The sequence below is a fragment of the Simochromis diagramma genome, unplaced genomic scaffold, assembly GCF_900408965.1.
Source record: "Simochromis diagramma unplaced genomic scaffold, fSimDia1.1 OVJJ01000304.1, whole genome shotgun sequence".
NCBI classification, from domain to species: Eukaryota; Metazoa; Chordata; class Actinopteri; order Cichliformes; family Cichlidae; genus Simochromis; species Simochromis diagramma.
The window spans coordinates 13,352,681-13,371,260 of NW_024387030.1; the positions used below are offsets into that span (position 1 = coordinate 13,352,681).

Consider the following 18,580-nt stretch of genomic DNA (forward strand, 5'->3'; position numbering starts at 1 on the left):
AACCGGGAAGTGCGTTCCCTTTGAACGCTTCCCCCGATCCAATTGGTGAGTTTCACGGCTTTTAAAATCCAAACGGTTGTCACCCAGGCAAGGCGAGGGTTTTTCAAAACGACTTCATTTCTCATCGTCACTGTATGGACGAAGACCCAGTTTCTCTCAGCACCATATGTTTTATTGAGGTAAGTGGTAGATACACGGGATTACAGTTTAGTATGTTATTTCTGGCAATGTTTGGTATTTTAAGATGTGATGTTGAGATTTTATTTTCTTCGACTTTCCGTTAACTAAAGTGTACCGGTTAGCTAGCAAAGGTGCTATTGTCACTTTACTGTTGACGTTAACTATATCAGTGCTAGTGTGTACAGGGTGTCGAAAGTTGAATTAGCTTTAATGAAAAATTTGGTAAACTTGAGTAGGGAGTAGATGCCTGTTTGTTGTAACCTAACCACGTCGTGGCTTGTACTCTGCGGTTTATGTGCATTGTTGTTCTCTTACTAATAACTAACGGTTGAATGAAACACTGCTCTCCTGGCATCCATCAGAGACAGTGGGGGGTTGATCTACCGCTTCAGTGCCAGCAAACGGCTGTCTTGTACAGCCATTAAGACACCAGGGATGGTTAGTTCGCTATCCATTATTTGTAACCAGGTTTGTAAAGTTAGGCATGCTAACCTTTGGCTACAAGAAATCACGTGTTGCTGCTTTGTCATATATGCGCTTCATGTAGTTTAACCAGTTAAAATAACTTGGAAGACTCATTCCTCCCAATAATGCTTCATTCATCTAGGGCTTAATACGTGACTTAGACAGCATTAAGTCTAAAGACTAAAAGCCAAGGCTTAGATAAATATTTATATACCAGGATTTATCAAAATTGGCGGATAAATATTTAAGAGTTTATTTTAAACTGATAATGCTATATTATCTAAAAAGCATTATTTTTGTTACAAAGTTGTTGACATTGACTGCCATTTGAGTGTGGAAAAATAAACTCTTCAAGACCATCTGGTGGCCAAACTATGCAACTGCTGCAGCGCTAATTCTACCTAAAATATTTTGTGCACAAATACACAAAACAAATGTAGGAAAGTGGTGGGATTAAAGGCAAACGGTAGCCTTACTGCAAACCACCCGGAGAGAGGCGTTCAAATGAGTTCTAAGAACTTCACCAGGAGAAGTACCGACTCAATATATCTGCCTTGGTTCTTGTGTAAGTCTTACATTATTTTTCTCTCTTGCTCTCCACCCACACTGAGTAAACTGTAACCAGAAGAGTGCCTTATCAACTGGTTGCAGCTTTAAGACTGACGCCTCCTTCAGCGGTGAGGGTTAGAGGTCCCAGTACAGTCGCATAACAGTTTTTTCCTCTATTTTTTTTTTTACAGGATGAGCTCTGTTGATGTTAATGATGAAAATCGTGGGGTCTGCCCAGGAGGAAAGCACAACTCTCCTAACGACATATTTGCCCTGGATCAGCCGACTGGAAGGCCCTCCATCCTACGCCAGACAGAAAACCTGCCCAGCAAGACTGTACCAAAGGGGGTAAAGGTAAAAAAAACAACAACAACAAAAACTTTCATCCCATTCCATTGTATAGTCACAAGGCAGTGTAGCCCTGGGCAGAAAGCTAATGCTAATGACTGTCTTTCACTCTTTGACTATCAGATGAAAAATTATTTACTTTTGGTACTATATGAACTCTGACCTCAGCCTGTTTGTCTCTAACCAGTGTTAACAGAATTTTAATAAGATGGACAAGAAAACCTTGTATGAAGAAAAAGAAATGCAGTTATTTGTAGACAAAAGGTTTTTCAAGGCTCAAAACCAGGCCTTTTGGGGGCAGCTGACTACTTCTGACTACTGACTAAATAATTTTTGTGTAGGTTTGTTTTCAGACTCCAAGAAGAGACCCTGTGACTAAAAGAATTCTGTCTCCCAACAAGTCTGTCAATTTGTTGAGTGTTGACGAGAATACAAAAGTTATGGATTTGGATAAATCAAAGTAAGTAAATGAGTGTCATTCACCAGTATGCCTTCATTGAAAAAAGTGTTGCATTTAGGTAACCTATCATGTTTTGGTTTTGTAGTACTTTGCCACAGGAAGCCACTGAGCAACTCAAAGAAGGTAATTTACTTATTTATTTATTTTTAAACTTGTAAGTTATGAGCTCTTTATGTATTTTCCCCCTACCACTGCTGAGAGATTAGCAGATACCTTCATTACTTTTTTCTTTCCCCCTGCAGAAGTGTCATCTTATCCCGATGACAACATGCCAATACAAAGCAGAGGTGGCTACATGCTGGATTTTGGAAACCTTGATGACTTCAATCCATTTCAGGGGTCTAACAATATGGCTCTCTCACCTATGAGGCCTGCTGTTGAAAACCCCCCTGCAGATCATAGCAAGTCTGAAAACGCACCGCCAGTGAACATCGTGGAGGAGCCTATCAAAATGGAGTCGGCACTAGATGAGACCCTTCCATTCAGCGCGTCTGTAGAAAACTCACTCGCTGATCTTTCTGCCGATATCTGCTCCACGGAGAGCAGTGTGGTTATAGTGAAGGTTCCAGTGGTTGAGGAAGACAATTCATGGCCTGCTACACCTGATGAAAAACAGCTTGGTGTTGCGTCTTCAAGCACAGATCAAGAGAAGTCGTCCAGCAGTTTTGCAGAAGATGCTCCACTCCCAGCAAAAGGTTCTTATAACTTCGATTTTGACAACCTTGACGCAGTCAATCCCTTCCAGACTGGTGGCTCTAAAATTCCAAATTCACCTGTCCTTGGGCGAAAGGTGTCAAATGAAGATGCACTTGCAGAGGAAAGCAAACAATCTGTTGTTGAGGTGGCCCAAGAATTGCCTGTTCAGCACGAGGTGAAGCATGAAGCTACAGTGGATCTGATATCTGCCGACACAGCAAAACCCCCTCCTGCTGAATCCCAGCCGGCTGATGACCCAGTCAAGGAAGGCCCAACCAAGAACGGGCCTGTCAAACTTGAATTCAATTTTGATGATGGTGCTGAAGTCAAACGGAAACCGCCACCTAAGAAATTTGGCAAAAGGCCAACTGGTGTAAGACCTAAAGAGCCAAAGCAGGTGTCTGATGTCAAACCACCAAAAGAAGCTGAAGTGACGCCTGAAGTCAGTTATGGTGATGCTGATGCTTTACAGCCTAAAAGTTCTTACTCCTTTGACTTTGAAAAGTTTGACGACCCAAACTTCAATCCTTTTGGCACAAAAACGGCCATAAACAACTCCCCCGTGTGCAGCAGGAAATCCAGCCCAGAACCAGTAGAAACCGCAGTTCAGGAGCAAACTGATGTCCCTGTGACAAAGGAGGCTGAACCGCCAGCACGGTAAGAGAAAGTAAAGGCTTAGTATAGTTATTATTAGCAGCAGACGCTTCACTTACCAGTAGTGCCATGTTTCACTGTAGATTCACTCTAAAAGTTTTCATCTTCTCAGTGCTGAAGACAGTTTGCCAGCTCCTGAACCAAACCATGTACAGGTAAGTTGGAGGAATGTACTTTGATGCAACTCTCGGTATATTGTGTATGTGTGGGTTGTTTTTGGTTTTTAACAAACATCTGTTTATTATGGAATGACAGGTTGCAGATAACAAGGTTGTCTCTGACCTTGACACCAAACAACCAGTGCAGAATCTCCCGGAGTCCTCTGAACCCTCTCAGCCTGAGCAGAAGGCGCAAGCTGACATGCTAGACTTCAATGACGAGTTTGTTCCTGGAGCAATGTGTGAGTAATTGTTGGCTTCAGCTCTGTTTGAACCAAACCGTGCTTTTGTTCAATCCTTAGCAGTAATGGAAAGCTCTTACTGCTTTTAACCCACGATCTTTATCTCCAGTCATGACCAGTGACTTTGATGGACAGATTGACTACCTCGAACAGTTTGGGTCCAGCAGTGTAAGTGCTTTCTTTATCTTTGCTAAATGACTAAATCCTCAACCACAAGGTTCAAAGTGTTTACATTTTCTCATCAATAGTTCAAGGAGTCCGCACTGAGGAAACAGTCCTTGTACCTAAAATTTGATCCCCTCCTGAGGGAGAGCCCAAAGAAGTCTGCAGGCCCGGGTGCTCAGATTCAAGCCCCCCCCCCCTGCTGCCCCTGTTTTACGGTACGGTGTAGTTCTGTTGTGCTGCTGCTCTCACTGGACATTAGAGCCGAATTTGATCGGCTTTTGATTTTCTGTAAAATAAATTTATCGGAAAGGAAACCTCTTCACTTTGTTCTGTTTAATTCAGGCTTGAAACACCACAGACGGCAGATAAAGTGGCAAATGGTCCACAAAAAGATGACTTCAGACTGCTTGACGATGCAGCAGCATCGGTGAGTCTCTTGTACTCTGTCCACTGGACCTGTAATTTCTCATCGCCTTTGTTATTTCTGCTAACTTTGAAATCTTCTCCACTTATATCATCTAGACTCAAGTCCTTGAGAGCTTTGTCCCTCCCTTCCCGCAGCCAGCAAACAGCGAAGAGGCTATCATCGAAGTGCTGAAGTACAGTCAGAAAGACTTGGATGCAGCAATCGCCAAAGTGCAGGCAGAAGTAGGTTGTCTGGCTTTTCACATCCATACAGCATTTGAACACGAAAACATCCACATTAAATTATGATACTTTTATTTATTTATTTTAAAATAATCAGGTTTAGCCACACTTTAAACACAAAGATCAAAATTTGTATCTACATGTAGCAGCCAATCAGAAGGTTAAAAGTAAAATGGCACTAAGATTTGTTTCAGTCATGCTGGACTAATTGGCTGTACCAAAGGCCAGAAAAGATCAATGGGATTATTTTGAATTGTGGTTTATGCAAAGCTCCTCTGGATCCAAAGAATAAATGCTTGGCATTGAAGTTGATGATGGGCACCATTCTTAGTCTCAAGGAAAAAATAAAGTGTACATTTCTCTCTCATATAGGGTAAAGAAAAAGAGGACCAGTGGAGTATGAAGAACAGTAAGCTGCTTGATAATGAGCAAGAAATGAGGTGAGCTGTGCATCATATTAAAATTTCTTGTTGTTTTTATATAAAATCAATTTTGAAGATCTTTGACCACATTTTGTCTCCGTCATAGGAAAATAGTAGCTGAATTTGAGCTCATGATCACAAAGATGATGGGTAAGTTATATGTATATGTTGCGCTCATCAGAAGGGTTAATGTGTGGGGTATTTTGTCAAACATTTAATTAAAAATTTCCTGCCACTGGTCAGCTGATCAAGAGAAGGAGAGGGAGGTGGCCCAGGCGAAGCTCAATGCGGCTCTGTTGGAGAAGGAGCAACTATCCAGCGACCTGAACTCTATGGAGAGATCTTTAGGCGAGCTCTTCAAGAGGCTGGAGAAGTACAAGGACGTTATAGAGGGTTACAAAAAGGTCAGCTCATGGAAGCCAGACAAATGTTTGCTATAATTTCAAATTATTATTATTTTTTTTTAATGTTACGGTTTAAATGTTGAAAAATTCTGCATCCTCTACCCAGAATGAAGAGACTCTGAAGTCTTGTGCACAGGACTACTTGGCAAGGATCAAAAAGGAGGAGCAGCGCTATCAAACACTTAAAGCTCACGCCGAGGAGAAAATTAGCCAGTAAGAAACTCTGGCCTTTTATGTTGAAGCATCAGGAGACTTGCGTTGACTAACTTGAATTTAATTCTCACCATCAGTGCAAATGAAGGAATAGCTGAGGTGCGATCCAAATACAAGGCTGAGGTATCTGCGCTTCAAGCACAGCTGCGCAGAGAGCAGCTGAAAGTGCAGTCACTGGAGAAGAGCTTGGACCAGAAGGCAAGTCGGCATGTTGTTTTTCATGAATTTGCAGCAGTGTTATCACTTTTCTTCTCATTTCTAAATTCTTTTCTTGTTACAGGAGAAAGAGGCAGAGGAGCTCACCAAACTTTGTGATGAACTCATATCCAATGTGCAAAAGGGCTGAACTTGGTTTTAAATGCTGTTTGCTTCTGTTCTTTATCTTTATGTCCAGAGTGTCTTCTTGTGTGGTGAACTGTTTGTCTCTTTCAATGTTCTAATACTGTAAAAAGGTTAATAAAAAGGATTTATTGATCTGGTGATCATTCTTGCATCAATCTTTAGTTTTGCTTGTATGCTATACTCAGGGATTCTCAAACTGTGGGCAGGTGAGGTATTGCATGTAGCCTGCAGTTATAACAAAATTTTTTTTTTTTTCTTAAATATAAAACAATTTTTTCAAGGTAAATCACTTTGGAGTGAGCAGTTAAGACTGGGTAGACCCCATGGGATTTTCTTGATGTTCTAAGTGGATTGTGGCACTTCTGACTTTAGCAATGGCTGATATACAGGACCCTGACCACTAGAGGGCAGTGCATGCTCTCATAATTTAATCTTCTCAGCTGGATTTTGTATTCTAAGCGTTATTTATGGACACGACAATACCACAGCTTTCTGACTCAGTGAAACGCACCTGCTTTAAAAACAGGCTGCTCAGTGTACTCGGCCGTCATCTGTCTGGAGCCAACGCTCATCTCCATCCTGCCATACTTGCAACAAAACAAGAGCTCACTTGATACAATGCTCCCCTTCTTTCCTGAGCAATCACAGGGTCCTGTCACATCACTCCCACAGCAGGACAATGCACTTCCTAAATGGTGAAAGGAAATCCTACCTAGATTGGAGTTGAATGAGTAGATGGTGGTGGTGCAGACTAGAGAGGGGGGAGGAGAGGGTCAATTCACTTAAATGAGAAAAGATGCTGGTTGTTTGGTGTAGTCTTGCAGGGGCCATCACTCATCTATAAAGCAACTGTGAGACTGCTCTTGTGTCTGTACAGTATCTATTCATTCATCCCAGCACGTTCTGCCCCTCTGTGGGCATGCCCTCTGTGTCACCCTCGACGGACACTTCAACCCACTCAAAGGAAGAAAGCTGACCTGCGTGCCCTGACGGTTTCATGAAAGGTACGCCTTCATCACAGTGCACACTGCAGCTTTTAACTAATACCCAAAATCCACTAATCTTCAGGAAGAATGCATCTGTTTTTGTTTCTGGTCATTTAATCAAACTATCAAACCTTCAAACTTTTTTTTAAACCTTAGAGTACATCAAATAAGATTGTCAAATACAACCAATTACATACAAAAAATACCTAAATATTGGCATGAAGTAAATGTGAATAAACTGAGTGACAATATTCAAATATGTACTATACACAACAACGTAATAACATTACATAGATATGCAAAACGCTTTACTCTGAAAAATAAACCTTTGATACATTTTTTAGCAAAATAAATTAAATAGTCATCAGTTTGATTATAAATGACTACAGCTTCATGAACTGTGGGTGGAAAAGGTTGATGTCAAAAAGACTCATCTTCTCTTGTTTGTCAACATACTACTGACTACAGATGGGAAGCTACCACAAAAAAGGTTAAAAAATGATAATGTAGACCAACACAGTTGACATGGCAATGTAATTATTCCACTCTGTGAAAGACAATAAACATTTATCAGTCTATTCTATATCACTTTTAACAGAAGTCAGGGATGGAAAAAGGTAACATAAAGGATAGTGGTCAGCATTCCCAGCATAATGCATCTTTAACAAACAAAAGGACAACCTGAGTAGGAGCGTAAAACCAGCCCTTTTGTAAGTCTTGAGTACCATTTTCATCTGTGCGCTCCAACAGCTGAGCATGTGAAAGATAAAGACCAACTTTCACTTGAGAAAATGGAAAATTCATCTGATGAGGAAGACCTTTCAGCTGGTCCTAATAGCTGCTATTAACCTCACACTCTTAAAAAATAAAATAAAAACGTCCCCGTCCTTTTTAGTAAGTGCCCGCCAAGGATTGATCCATTTGTAGTGGTGTGAGAATCTGACAGGTATAAAAAAAAAGAGCAACAAATATGGAAGTTTTTATGTAATAACAAAAGGTGTGTATCACTGGCCACTGTTTTCCACACATTGTACACTTTTCCAACAATCTCCATTTTAAAAAATTAATGCCAGGTGAGTGTCACTCCAGAGTTCCTGTTCAGTCCGCAGCTTAGAGGAGAGTATTTGGGAATATTTGGCACTAACACTGAAAATGAATGTGTTGATGCTGATGTACTTTCCCATCCACGTGGGAGTGAGTGTGTGTGTGAATGTCTGTGTAGATTTTGGGGTAGATTTTAGCGGGAATTGTTGGTCCTCCCTGGCCGAGGAGGAGCTGCTGCTGCTGCGCGAGGTACTCCTCATAGCTCATGGATGTCACGCAGTCTTTCTCGGGGCTGGAGGAGCTGGACGAGGGAGCCGCGCAGCCCCTGTCCCGCTCCCGGTGCGGCAGCCGCTGAGAGCTCTGCAGTACCTGCGCGGCCGGGGAGCTGGGAGGAGGACAGTGTTTTCTGCTTTGGCAGAACCACAGCAGCACTGTGCCAAAGATGAACACTATTACTGCAGGGATGCCAATGATGACAGGCCAGGGGAGGGAGCTGGAGGCTTGCGGAAACATCGGTGTTATGTGAGGCTTAGTGTCTGTAAAAGAAAACGAGATTCCAGCTTTTAAATGTTTCCATACTCTGCTGTCTGCCAGCAAACTAACAGTTGTAGTTTTATTATCACATTACTTGTTGTTATTCATCGCTGAATATGGGTTGCTGAGAAAACATATGTTTGGTTTAAAATCATAAAACAGAACAAGAGAGGAAAAGGCATGAATTAAAGTTTAAAAATGCTACATTTTTACTGAATGATTAATAATTAATTGATGGGAAAAATAGCCTAATTAGTTCAAAACATACTGATGCCTCCAAAGGTACCTTTTCCTGATTTATGCATGCATATACTATTTGCACTAATGCAGATACATAAAGAAAAAAACACAACATTTTTGTATATGTAATTCGATTGATAGGTTGATAGCACTGGGCTTTATCCAAGCTTTTCTACAGTTTACTGTAACACTGCAGACAGACATTCCTCGAGCCTCACCTGGCAGCACACTGAGGAAGGCACTGCGGAAGCTGTAGCCCATGGTGTTGGCGCCTAAGCAGATGTACATGCCGGCGTCGTCCTCCTTGGCGCGGCTAATGAGCAGCTTGTTGAGGTAGGAGCCGTCGGGCCTCGACCACACCTCACCCGTGGGGAGCACCACAAACCTATGGTCCCCCACCTCGATCGTGGAGTTGTAGCGGCTCTCCTCGTTGGTCTCCACGCGTTTGAGCCACTGAATGACCGGCTTAACGTCGCTCCTCACTTTGCACTGGAAGGACGTGGTGCCGCCGTAGTCCACCGTTGTGTTGACCGGGTGGGTGCCTGTCAGGACAGGTTTGGAGTTTGTCCTCTCTGAGTGAACATACAGAGAAAAACAAAACAAAACCCAACTTGTCAAGATGCACACAGACATCTTTTGACATGACAGCCCCTCTGCGGACAGAGGAGGTCTTAGTCCTCCACGCTGTTATTACCCTCAGGCTTAGAACTTATAATTGACATTGAGGGAAGAATACCACATGTAACACAAGAAGTATGTGTGATTAGTTTCCTCTCTTTCTTTGCTCCTGGTTGTACAGCACACATTTCTCATGGGAAAAGGGGGGGGGGCAGTGGGTCTGGCAGACAGCTGGGCTTTAATCAGCTCCAGATTGGGTGGATGGTCTCTAAGCTGAGCTCTCTCCCCTCTGTACAAACACCAAGGCACAAGCCCCCACTCTCAAACTTGCGTTCTTAGTATTCTTCTCATATACATGATTACACATTCATCCATGCAGGAAGAATATGGATACGGCATGTTTTTCCTTGGTCATAATCAGACCCGAAACAGTGATTAGGCTGTCTGAATTTCCTGCAGCGATGTACATAAAATCACAAACATGAGACGCACAAACAGCAGTAACCATTTAAAATAATTTGCTCGGCCTCATCTGTTAGCCCTAATAATTCCAGGTGAGCGTGCTCGGTATGTGTACAGCTCAGCTCTCTGCGGGATACTCACGTATGACCTCAACTTTGTACGTGGCGTTGATCTCCCCGGCACAATTGGAGACCCTGCAGGTGTATTTGCCGCTGTGCTCTGGCAGCAGATTCTTCAGACTCAGAGTCCACTTCTTCTGACGGCCCTCGCCGACCTCCTGCTCCGTCAGCGGCCGGTCGTCCTTCAGCCACACGATGTCCGGTCGAGGGTTTCCACTGGCTGCGCACTTGAGCCGCACTGAGCTGCCCACTGGGCGAGCTATCACTCTCTTCCTCATCTTTGTAGGTTGAGTGAAGCGGGGACGCACTGTGGAGGAAAGTACAAGCTGGTTACTTTGAGTAGATAGTATAATTTACCTTTTTTCCACATTTCTCAAGTGAGGTTTTATGTTTCTATTGATATCTATAGAGTTTCTAAAAAATTTCCTTATTTCCTGACCTACACATACTTTTATGATGGTGGAAGTTTGTATTAACCCTCAGAGGTCTGGAGGAATGACTCTGACTCCTAACCCTGTGCTATATGAATATGTAGTATTTGCTCTTTTTTAAAAATTATTCTCCCGAGTCTTAGCAGTCAAAAGTAAAATAATAATAATAATAATAATAATTCTAACCAACATGCATCAAAAACTATAAAGATATTTAACAAAAAAGGACTTTTTTTCTTGTCTCCAAGAAGGACAGTGTTCAGGGCTGGGGTTCTTGGTCATTACTGATGACTTAGACTTAGACAAACATGTAAGTAATCCCTGTGAGCCAAAGGTTGAGGCTTCAGACTGCTTACTTTTAGTCAGTTTTTTAGTCAGTGAGAGTAGATTTCCTGCGTGCTCAGGCACACAGTTCTGGCTGTGATCACAGGAGAGTCTCTTAATGAGCGACAGCTAATCAAAAGATATTTAGTAAAGGGGGATAAAGCAAAAATAACCAATTTAGGAAAGTGGATAAATTGAGGAGCTTCTTTACATTTTGCTGGGAAAATATGTATTGACACGTGCGAAACTTACATGGAAAAACAGCATATAAGACAAAAACAGCAAAAAACTGCTTTCTTGTAATTTCTTTAAGTCAGGAATAGTTCTCCAGGCTTTCCGAAGGAAATTCAAAGCTCTTCTTTGGAAGATGGACGCCTTTTGTTCTGTTCTCTGTCAAGATGATCGCACACTGCTTCATCAGTCTTTGGCTCAGTGAAGGCCAGCTCATGACTGATAGTGTTCCACAGTGTATTATTTTCTAGCTAAGTATAGTTTTACTGCGCTGCAAGTGTGTTTGGGATCAATGTCATGCTGAAAAATGAAGCCTTTCGGATGCTTTCCAGATAGTATTGCATGGGGGATCAAAATCTGCCAACACTTTTCTGTGTTCGTAATTCCAACAATTTTGACACGATCCCCAACACCACTGACTGAAGTGCAGCCCCACACCATGACAGAGCCTCCACCATGTTATACAGGCTGAACTCACGGTTGCACCAATGATGTTTTGAACCAAAAAAATTCAAATAATCAACAAGACCTGCCCACCATTCAAGGCTTTCAGCTAATGAGTTTTTAGGAATTACCTTGTTGGTTCAAAACTACAATTTTACGGCCATCAAAATGTGTTTGTCATTTTTTGCTAATTCAAATAAAGAAATGGAAACAAATGATATGTTTTTGCAACAGTCTACTAGTAACAAAGGACGATTTAAAATTTTAACTTTTTTTTTTGCTATGCTGTCTGTTATGTGTGGACACAGCACTGGTTCATCCCTTGAGTTAGGTACATTTTTATGATCAGATGATTCATAGGCCAGTGGTGAGTGGTCCAGCAAAAACTGGTCACGTAGAAGGAGAAAAACTCTGCATCAGCTCCTGAAAGCCTGGAAAACTGTTGCCCAAGACCACGTTAAACACTTACAAGAAAGTCTGACTCCTTGGAAGAGAAATCTAAAGAAATGAGGGGTGGCTCAAGATTTTTGCACAGTGACTATTACACATAGGTTTGCCCACAGCTGTAAAAGTAAATATGACTTGCAGTACATGCAATAAAGCATTCAAAACAACTCAATTAGTCCTTGAATTTCCAGCTGCAAAGTCGAGAGCATGCACAGAAGTCTTACCAAATTTTTCACCACCAAGCTCGGCTCCATCAGGTGCCCTCAATCCAGTTTTATCGGAACCCGAATCATCTGTTAACACAGCAGAAAAACTCAAATAAGTCAACAAAAGGCTGAGTGAGACATTAAGGTCCTCACTACAGTATAGAAGAATCTGAATAAGTAACAATTATTGCACATTTACTATTTTGGGCGCATGAATACAACATCCGGTACACACTGACATTTCAGATGACAGGCTCATTTTAAATCCTTCCATTACAATCCCCCTCTTCTATTCTGTTATAGTCATTTTGCAGTAGCGGTGACCGGATACAAAAACAAGGCAAGAAAACTGTTCCTGGCTCTCACCAATTCAATTCAGCATTTATCGACAGGCTCTTCTGAGAGTGTTGCATGCTCAGGTCATACTGTGCAGCGTTTGGAAGTAATATGACCAGTTTATATAAGCTCGCTTCCAGGAGACAGCTGTGGAGTTTATGTCATTGGCTGACATCATACAGCTGAGCTGAGACAGGGGCTTAGAGGAAATATAATGAGTGAAACCTAATCGATGGGTTTGTAATGCGTATTCACTTTTCGAGTTAAGCAGTGATGAATTAATGAAGCAGATCGAGTTTCTTGCCAATATTTACCAATGAGTGCAGATGGACATTAAGCAGGTTATTATTGAAGAAGTGCTTCAATTGAATGATTTATTTTTGCCATATTAATGAGGTGCAATTGCACAAAACATCCTCACGTTAAAAAACGAAAAAAGAAACCAGCGTATGTGTAGCATTTTGGGGAAAAAGGATTATTTTTTTGTCATTTAGCAGCACCTCCATTTAACAGTATGTTTTAACAGCGATCCCATAGGAAAATCTCCCAGCCAGTTTATTACCTTCTAAGACTCGTTTTGATTCCCGCTTCAGGGCAGCCTCACGTTGGGATTTTTTTTCAGATGCAGTTTGGCACACTCGATTCCCTCTCAGGGTTTGATTGGGTCAGGTAAAGAGACCAGATGTGACTTCTAACCTCCTCATTCTGCCTCCCTCTGAGTCCCCCCGAAACCCTCAAAGCTCTCTGGGGTTCTCTGGGTACAAACCCTCCTTTGTTTGTCCCCTGCAGCACCAAGCCCAGCCATGATGTCATGGCTATTTGAAGGGGTTTAACTGGCCAACTATAATAACCCATTCCTTTAAAAAACAGCCTCCAGTGGAAGAAATATTTCTCTGTTGCTCACTCGGACTCTCCACATTCCTCCTGGTTCCTGAACCTCCCAATCCAAACAGAACATGGTCCCACACTGCCGGGGTTTTCTTTCTGACTTTTTTCTCTTTAATCTATTTCCTCTCTACTTTTTGGCAATTTCAGGGAACAATGGTGCCCTTTATAAGTCTGTCCTGTTAAAGCTATCCCTTGCCACTATTGTCCTTGCACAATGTTGGCTCACTGGACTGCAGACAGGGGTGATGTAGGACATCTCCTGGCTGCCATATGAATGTTATTTTTGGAAATCTGAAAAATAAAATCAGTAAAGGAGAAGTGCTTAAGAAGCCTCCTCTATAAATGAGCATTTTTGTGTCCAGGAAGGTTAGTAAAAGCTGTTACACACTATGGAATCAGTGCTCTCTGTGTGAAGTCACAAATTCTTCGCGCAAATGGGACAGTGCTCCAGTGAGACTCAGCCTAAGCTGGCTAAAATACAGTCAATCTTTTTCCACACAGCTCCCATTCATTCATGATCTAGCTACAGTGTTTGGGGTCTGACGCCATTCCCTCCCACTTCATTCACAAATCCAGCCGCAGGAAACAGGTCACGATACACTGGCCTCCTGTGCCAGCTGAACCACAGGAAAAGGCCTGGATGATTTGGGGTCACAATGAGCTCCAGATGTTGTTGGGGACACTAATGTCCAGGGAAAGTTATGCTCAGTGACCTTGCATCACACTCTGGAAATCTCCAAACAGCTCTCACATGTGATCAGTGAGACACATGGCAGTTTATCCAGCCTGACAACATCTCTAGAGAGAGGAGAAAAATGAACAATGCGAGCCAACATTTTCACCCTAAAATAAGGAGCGCTAATCCTGTAATATTTAATCTGCACAGACATAAACATTAACATGCAATCCTCTAAATGCTAATCAGACAATCCCATATTAATCCTCGTGAAGCCTTGCTGTAGCCCGAGCAGCTGAGGATGAGACTGCTGCATGCATCGGTCTATCCTGGCAGGGGTGCTAGGAGGTGATGGGGGCCAGTTGTCAGGAGACCACCCCAAACAGGGCCCAAACAGCCAGCTGGAGGGATTGAGGAGGCGCCATGTTGCACTGACTGACCAGATTCTTCAGATAGCTCTTGGGAGGACACGCTGTCCGCTGGCAGATGGGAAGAGGGATATCTCTCCAGCCTCAGTGGAACCCCCTCCACCCCGCCTCCACGGATCAGCCCGCAAAACCTCTCACTCTCGCACTTCCAGTCTCACTCCACAATCTTTATCTTACTGTTTTTCTTCTGCTTGGCCTCTCTGCCGGGTCCCAAGCGATGTCTTAGGAGTTATGCTCTCCATGTTGAACTTGAACAGCTGCCAGGATTTAGCTGACCCTCCTCCCCTGACCGGCACTATAACTGAATGCAGTTGCTCCTCTTGACATGTTCGCTCCAGTAAAAATAATACACGCACATGATGGATACTTCAGTTGTGCTGGGCGCCCGCTACCCCTCATTTACAGAATTTCAAATAAATAAACTATGTTCTCTGATCTCTTTAAGCACCATAATTTATCCCCTAAACACACACACACACACGGACAGCAGGTTTTACAGCATGCAGCTAAATTAAAAACCGTACAAAATTAGGTGATTCAGTGTTACTGGAAAGTGTTGCTCATGATAATTGCAGACTATTTGGCTGTATTAATCTGACTTCAGTCCTGCAAGTATTTTGACAATGAGGCTGCCATAATCTTTGTGGCAACCCGAATGAAAATGCACCCCTGATGGAACAATTACCTATAAAAACAAACGCTGCGGCGATGGCCTGCCAGCGAGTAATGGGATGATAGACAAGAGAGCTGAAACAGAGGAGGGGGTGTTCTTGAGAAATGCAGAGTCCATTTGTTATGCACTCATTGCCACCAGCACCCGAGGATAAGTAGGAAATGGAACAAGCCAGTTCAGGATTAAGAGTCAGGCCAGAAAGTCTCCAGGTAACTCCATAAAGGGTCAACAGACTTCTGATAACAATCTCATGGAAATATGCTTCCAAGAAAGACTTAAGATTAGACTTGCAAAGGATTTTTTTTAAAGAAGTCTCAAAGAGGAGTAGGGCAATGCATGCTCTACTCAAAGCAATCTCTGATCTCAAAGGAATCAGTGCCAGCTTCATGCCAGCAACATCTAACTGTTCATTTGTCTTCTCACTCAGCGGAGCCACAACAGAAAGTCAAACCACACAAATTATCCTCAAGTTATTTATCAGTGAGATTAATCGGTTAACTGTGTGTGAGAGTGTGTGAGAGTGTGTATGCCTGCGTGTCTTTATCTCCCAACTTTAAATCAATATTTAAATAAAAATATAGCCCAAATAACCTCTGGCTCCACTCTGGATAAATACTTCATTTTCAAAAATCGGTCATCTCACATGTTCAAAGAAAACATCGGTCTGGAAAGTTTCGGAGCTCCTTTTTTTCTTTTTCTTTTTTAATACTTATTTGGTTGTTTAGTTAAGCTTTTTCTCAACTTGGAAAGAGATCTAAAAATGTCACAACTAGTTTATATTTGTCAAGTTTCGATGAAAATGATAAAGTACAATCCCCTAAATAATACTCCTTGCTTTTTCACAAATCTTTAAGGAATACAAAAAGTACTTGATAATTGTTTTTTCTGAATTTCCAGACACAAACTGACAGAATTCCTGGAAGTGCAGGCTGGAAAGTTTCATAATAAATGTTTATTTACTAACAAAACAGTTTCAACATGCTGCGAAAAGACCTTTTCAACATAGACGATTCATTAAATTACTTGCCTAACTTACTTTAAGTAGTTAGATTACTCGGCAAACATGTTTCTGATTTCAGGGGAAAGATTCACAGAACAGTCCTCAGAGTTTTTGGTCCATGTTGACACAAAAGCATCACACAGCTGCTGCAGATTTGCCAGCTGCACATCCATGATGTGAATTTCATGTTTCACCCCTCCTAAAGGTGCTCTACTGGACTGAGCACCGAAGCACTCTGGCCTTCTAACTCTGACCTCCGACAACAAGGCATGTCACATTTGTCTTCTTATGCTTCTTCTCTGTAAACCTTAGAGATGGTTTTGTGGAAAAATTCTAGTAGTGAAATTTCTGACAATATTACCTAATAAAGTGACTGGTGAGTGTATGCCTAGCTACAGTGAGTGCTCACACGTCATCTAAAACATCTAGAACTCTGTATTTTCACTACCAAGACTGCCAGCTCCATCTTTAACAAATTCTTTACACTCACTATAAAAAGTTCACAGGAATGTCCTTTAACTACACATACAGCCATAGCCACGTCTGACTTTGATACTATACAGCACAACTATACTACAAACCATTATAGCTGGCTCCGTGTCCCAGTCTCCAACCTTTCATTTTAGCCCAATCAACAGACACCCTCATTTTCAACTCACCAGCAACAGACAGAGGGAGACCCTAAAATAAACTTTGGTCTCATCTATTCCCCACTCATGCGCATGCTTTACTGCAATAAGGGCCGTTTTCTGAAGTGATTTGTGTTTCCTGCTTGTGCCTGATTATGGCTCTTCTTCGTCTGAAGCACGCCTGTCACAAGACCAGACTGTAACTCCTCCTGCGAGAGCGCACAGACTCTGGCCCAAATTAGGCATCTTAGAGTAATTAGAATAAACACAGCCTTCACGCTCCACTCCGCTCATTCATCATGTGCTGCTGTAGCGCAGAGGAAATGCACTGTGTTCAAAAGTGTGCAAAAGAGTAACACACTCGGTCAGATTGTGCTCTTACAAGAGCTGCGGGAGAGGCTGGAGACAAACTTTTACACTGAATGTGTTTCTTATTGTGAGGCTGCAGACCTCCTTCCTCTAAAGAGTGTGGCCTAAGGAAAAGGAAGAGCTGGAGATCCAATTGAGTCACAGAGGATGAAGTAGTATGAAACAATATCCCGTGCCGCTGTTGACTTTGGGCAGACAGAGGTAGAGGCAGCAACACATAGAACAGATGAGAGGATCAGCCACTAAACCTCCATAAATCTACTTGTTTTAGACCTTGACCTCTGTGAGCGATGCTTTCGTTTAACGTTTAAACTGAGGTGAGATTTCTGACTGCCGGGAAAAGCTACAAATCTGGCCCCTAAACACCACAGCGGAACTGATGAGGCCCGACAGTACAAATCAGGGACTGACTCACTGCCGCTGTTTCTGGTTTTAGTTAAGAGACAGGTGACTTCATGTTTTATAGTTGCTGCATTAACAAGAATGACACATTTCTCTGCGAGCCAATGATCTCATCTCGTGAGCCTGCCGAGGGGCAGGTTATCCAAACCGAACTCCGTCCGCACTCACCAATGACGATGAGGGTGTAGTTGACGTTAACGCTACCAAAGCCGTTTGTTGCTTTGCAGATGTAGGTCCCCGCATCATCCGTCTCCACCTCTTTGATCTTCAGGCCCATGCGGAGGATGCGGAAGCGTATCCAGCCACTGTGGATGTTGCGTGCGTCTTTGGTCCACATTTTGAGGGGTGGAGGGTCTCCTTCCACCGGACATGGCAGCTTGATGGCACTGCCCACCCGGGCCGTCTGTCTGTGCTCAACTTTGTCAGACACCCGTGGAGGTCCTGAGGATGCAAGAAAATATGCAATTATAATGTCTCATATATTTCCTCATATGTAACAGCTCACATTTAAGTCAGTGAATGTGAACGCTCACTTTCAGATCATCTTTTTCTCTTCTTTGCTTTTTATGATGACACTGAGAGCATCTTCAGGCAAAACCAGTGAACAGAAACGAGAATTAAAAAGATGTTGAAGGAAAACGTTAGTCTGGTTGGTTTTAGACACCATTAAAATATAGTGAGATAGAAATCAGCTTAAATCCTTTGTAGACTCATGATGAAATAACATTATAGCTCCAAAGCACTACATAATCTTCTTTTCACAATCGAGAGTCCCCACTCTACTGATTTTTGGCTGCTTTTGTTGTTCTTTACTATTTAAATGCTTTATACTTAATATATTTTGCTCATTTACCTGCTTTTTGTCTTCTGCCTTTCTTTCTGCAACATTATTGTCGTCTGTGCAATAATGTGCACTGCACCACTGTCAACTGAGAGTCTTATAAAAAAGGGGGCCACGTGATAAAGTTGTTTTGTTAACAGTGAAATTGTGTTTCTGTGGCTGACCACAATATTCAGATGGTGCTCCACATCTTTTAGCATTTGTAGGCCAAAAACATTAAAAGCACGCAGCAACTCACTGTGTTTCCCCCCATCATAGTGTAACAGACAATGAAACATCACCTGAAGAGGGATTAAGAGTCTTTAG

The 18,580-nt window shown here is 42.4% G+C and overlaps 2 protein-coding genes across 3 annotated transcripts in view; one reads left to right on the top strand and one right to left on the bottom strand.

Moving 5' to 3' along the window:
* The first annotated feature begins 54 nt into the window (after positions 1-54).
* Positions 55-6,078, top strand: tacc3 (transforming, acidic coiled-coil containing protein 3). The gene is made up of 17 exons (XM_040041670.1): positions 55-179; positions 1,386-1,548; positions 1,884-2,002; positions 2,088-2,125; positions 2,245-3,355; positions 3,465-3,507; positions 3,608-3,752; positions 3,862-3,920; positions 4,001-4,137; positions 4,260-4,344; positions 4,440-4,565; positions 4,938-5,005; positions 5,094-5,137; positions 5,231-5,391; positions 5,498-5,604; positions 5,682-5,802; positions 5,885-6,078. The coding sequence occupies exons 2-17, from the start codon at positions 1,387-1,389 to the stop codon at positions 5,948-5,950; spliced, it is 2,592 nt and encodes an 863-aa protein (XP_039897604.1). The 5' UTR covers positions 55-179; position 1,386; the 3' UTR covers positions 5,951-6,078.
* Positions 6,079-6,188: 110 nt separating this feature from the next.
* LOC120739949 (fibroblast growth factor receptor-like 1) overlaps positions 6,189-18,580 on the bottom strand; it is a 33,187-nt gene continuing 20,795 nt past the window's right edge. The window contains exons 3-8 of one of the 2 annotated variants that reach the window (XM_040041960.1): positions 17,967-18,018; positions 17,602-17,874; positions 12,051-12,119; positions 9,972-10,256; positions 8,969-9,322; positions 6,189-8,512 (exon numbers count right to left, since the gene is read on the bottom strand). In XM_040041960.1, coding sequence (XP_039897894.1) covers positions 8,073-8,512; positions 8,969-9,322; positions 9,972-10,256; positions 12,051-12,119; positions 17,602-17,770 — 1,317 coding nt within the window. In that variant the 5' untranslated portion in view covers positions 17,771-17,874; positions 17,967-18,018 and the 3' untranslated portion in view covers positions 6,189-8,072. The remainder of the gene's footprint in view (positions 8,513-8,968; positions 9,323-9,971; positions 10,257-12,050; positions 12,120-17,601; positions 17,875-17,966; positions 18,019-18,580) is intronic. The other variant, XM_040041959.1, reaches the window with a different exon arrangement.

What these genes read in the sequence shown, in the direction of transcription:
- tacc3 (XM_040041670.1), top strand. Translation starts at nt 1,387, where the DNA reads ATGAGCTCTGTTGATGTTAATGATGAAAATCGTGGGGTCTGCCCAGGA. An exon ending in GTTTGTTCCTGGAGCAATGT is followed by an intron (nt 3,753 to 3,861) that starts GTGAGTAATTGT and finishes CTTTATCTCCAG; the next exon opens with TCATGACCAGTGACTTTGAT. An exon ending in AACAGTTTGGGTCCAGCAGT is followed by an intron (nt 3,921 to 4,000) that starts GTAAGTGCTTTC and finishes TCTCATCAATAG; the next exon opens with TTCAAGGAGTCCGCACTGAG.